The 1,974-nt window shown below is 36.0% G+C and overlaps 1 protein-coding gene across 1 annotated transcript in view; it reads right to left on the bottom strand.

The window, feature by feature from the left end:
• Positions 1-1,974, bottom strand: part of LOC107570755 (potassium voltage-gated channel subfamily H member 6-like) — a 39,553-nt gene that overhangs the window by 33,562 nt on the left and 4,017 nt on the right. Inside the window, exon 2 of the mRNA XM_016257009.1 lies at positions 821-1,051. Coding sequence (XP_016112495.1) covers positions 821-1,051 — 231 coding nt within the window. The remainder of the gene's footprint in view (positions 1-820; positions 1,052-1,974) is intronic.

The following is a 1,974-nucleotide window of genomic DNA, read 5'->3' as shown; positions in this document are numbered from 1 at the left end:
TTGTGTGTTTGAGTGGTCCAGACGCTACAAACCAGAAATTCTAATATGCTGATTTGCTGTTAAAAAAATAATTTCTTATTAATATCAACACTGAAAACAGTTGTGCTGATTTGCTGCTTATGAAACATTTCTTATCAATGTTGAAAACAGTTGTGCTGCTTAATATTTTTGTGGAAACCGTGATTTTTCCACATGATTTTTTCAGGATTCTTTTATGAATATAAAGTTTAGAACAGCATTTATAAAAGTAAAGAACAGCATTTATTTGAAATAGCATTTATATGTAACATTATAAATGTATTTACTGCCACTTTTAATCAATTTAATGCATCCTTTCTGAATTAAGAGATTAATTTCTTAAATAAATAAATCTTACTAACACCAAACTTTTGAACGGTAATGTTAAAGACATGGGAAAAATCATTAGACACAGATTTCTTTCCTGTGTTGATGCATTTCCTATTGAAACAGGCCGTATGGGTATTCAATAGACCCAAACTGCATTTAGGCTTTATTCACACTGCACAATTCCGATTTGGTTTTCCATACCCATGTTTATGATTGATGAAATGAAATGCGCTGTTCAGACAGTGTCATCAGTATCTGGTGTATCTGCATCGGTTGCTATAGTAATGATATGAATGTCAGCACAATGCCGAAAGACTTTCTCATACAACTAATAGTACCTGTCAGTGTGAAAGCAGAGGGTGCAAAGTTTTGCATCTGCTCATGTCCATCAAAACACCAGGCACATGTATCAAGCTCTAAATTTTGGTATATAAGAAAAAAGTGAGTGAAATCCTTCCTAAGCCTAGCATACCTTCCTTAGAGTAGTACAGGATCTCCACCTTGCGCTCCTCTGACCCGAGCAGGGCCTGTGCCAGCTGCGCCAGGGCACTCTTCATAGTGCCCGGCCCCACCAGAAACTGACACATGCAGGACTGCTGCATGATCTCCGCCCGCGAGAAACCAAACATCTGACAGAAGCCCTCATTGCAGTAGATGATCCCACAGTTCTTCATCTGGGCGTTGGCAATCAGGAATTTACGATCTGGCCGGGTAAGGGAAGAAGGGTTAAGAAAAACTCATTAAAAAGAACAGTTCCACTGTTATTGGAAAAAAATGTATTTTAACACACACAGACATTTTGAGGGGCATGTTGTAGGTCTATGGGATAAGTCGTCACAATTGAACATGCCACTGAACAAGCCTATTTTTTTCCCCTTTTTTTCATCTTTTAAACCTGGAAACTAGCAACTCTTAATAAGTTAAGTTCAGTTACACAAATGTCTTCTCTAGCATAGTTCATAACCCTCTTGAAAATTAATAATAATAATAATAAGATGATGATGATGATTATTATAAATTATTATTATTATTTGTTGGCCAAAACATTCAAATTTACATTTGTGTAACTGAACTTTCAGTTTTAAAAGATGAATAAAAACAAAAACAAAAAACCTTGAACACATATCCACATACTTGGCTATTCTAGAGATCCTTCTACTTCCTTTGCCTGTACGGTACTACAACACATTTTCTGTATTTACGATGACTGCTTTGATATAACAGGAAATCTGCTGACAGTGGTGCTATTTTTTGCAACAAGAACTTCACACATCAGCTTCAACAGATGGAAAGCAACACAGTTTGCTCTTATGATGGTTTGAGGTTATGCTTTGAACTGAAGAGATAGCAAATTAAAAATTATATATATTAAAGGGTATAATAAGCCTTTAAGGACACACATTGTACTATAAAAAAAAATCCTGTAAGTTTCAGACCTGAAAACTTTCTCATTAGTCTAAAAACAGCTTATATTGAAGCCAATCTGCCAAAACGACAGCTTGTGGAATTATTATTTATGATGTAATAGTGTGGCTAAACACCGCATCCGCTGGAGAATATCAACGCCTGCTTCGACATCATTGACTGTTTAGCCCCGCCCACCGATTCACGCATAGTGTAAATAAT

The sequence above is a fragment of the Sinocyclocheilus grahami genome, unplaced genomic scaffold, assembly GCF_001515645.1.
Source record: "Sinocyclocheilus grahami isolate Dianchi unplaced genomic scaffold, SAMN03320097.WGS_v1.1 scaffold1500.1, whole genome shotgun sequence".
NCBI lineage: Eukaryota > Metazoa > Chordata > Actinopteri > Cypriniformes > Cyprinidae > Sinocyclocheilus > Sinocyclocheilus grahami.
The sequence above is the reverse complement of the archived record's forward strand: the minus strand, read 5'-3'. Positions and strand labels throughout refer to the sequence as shown.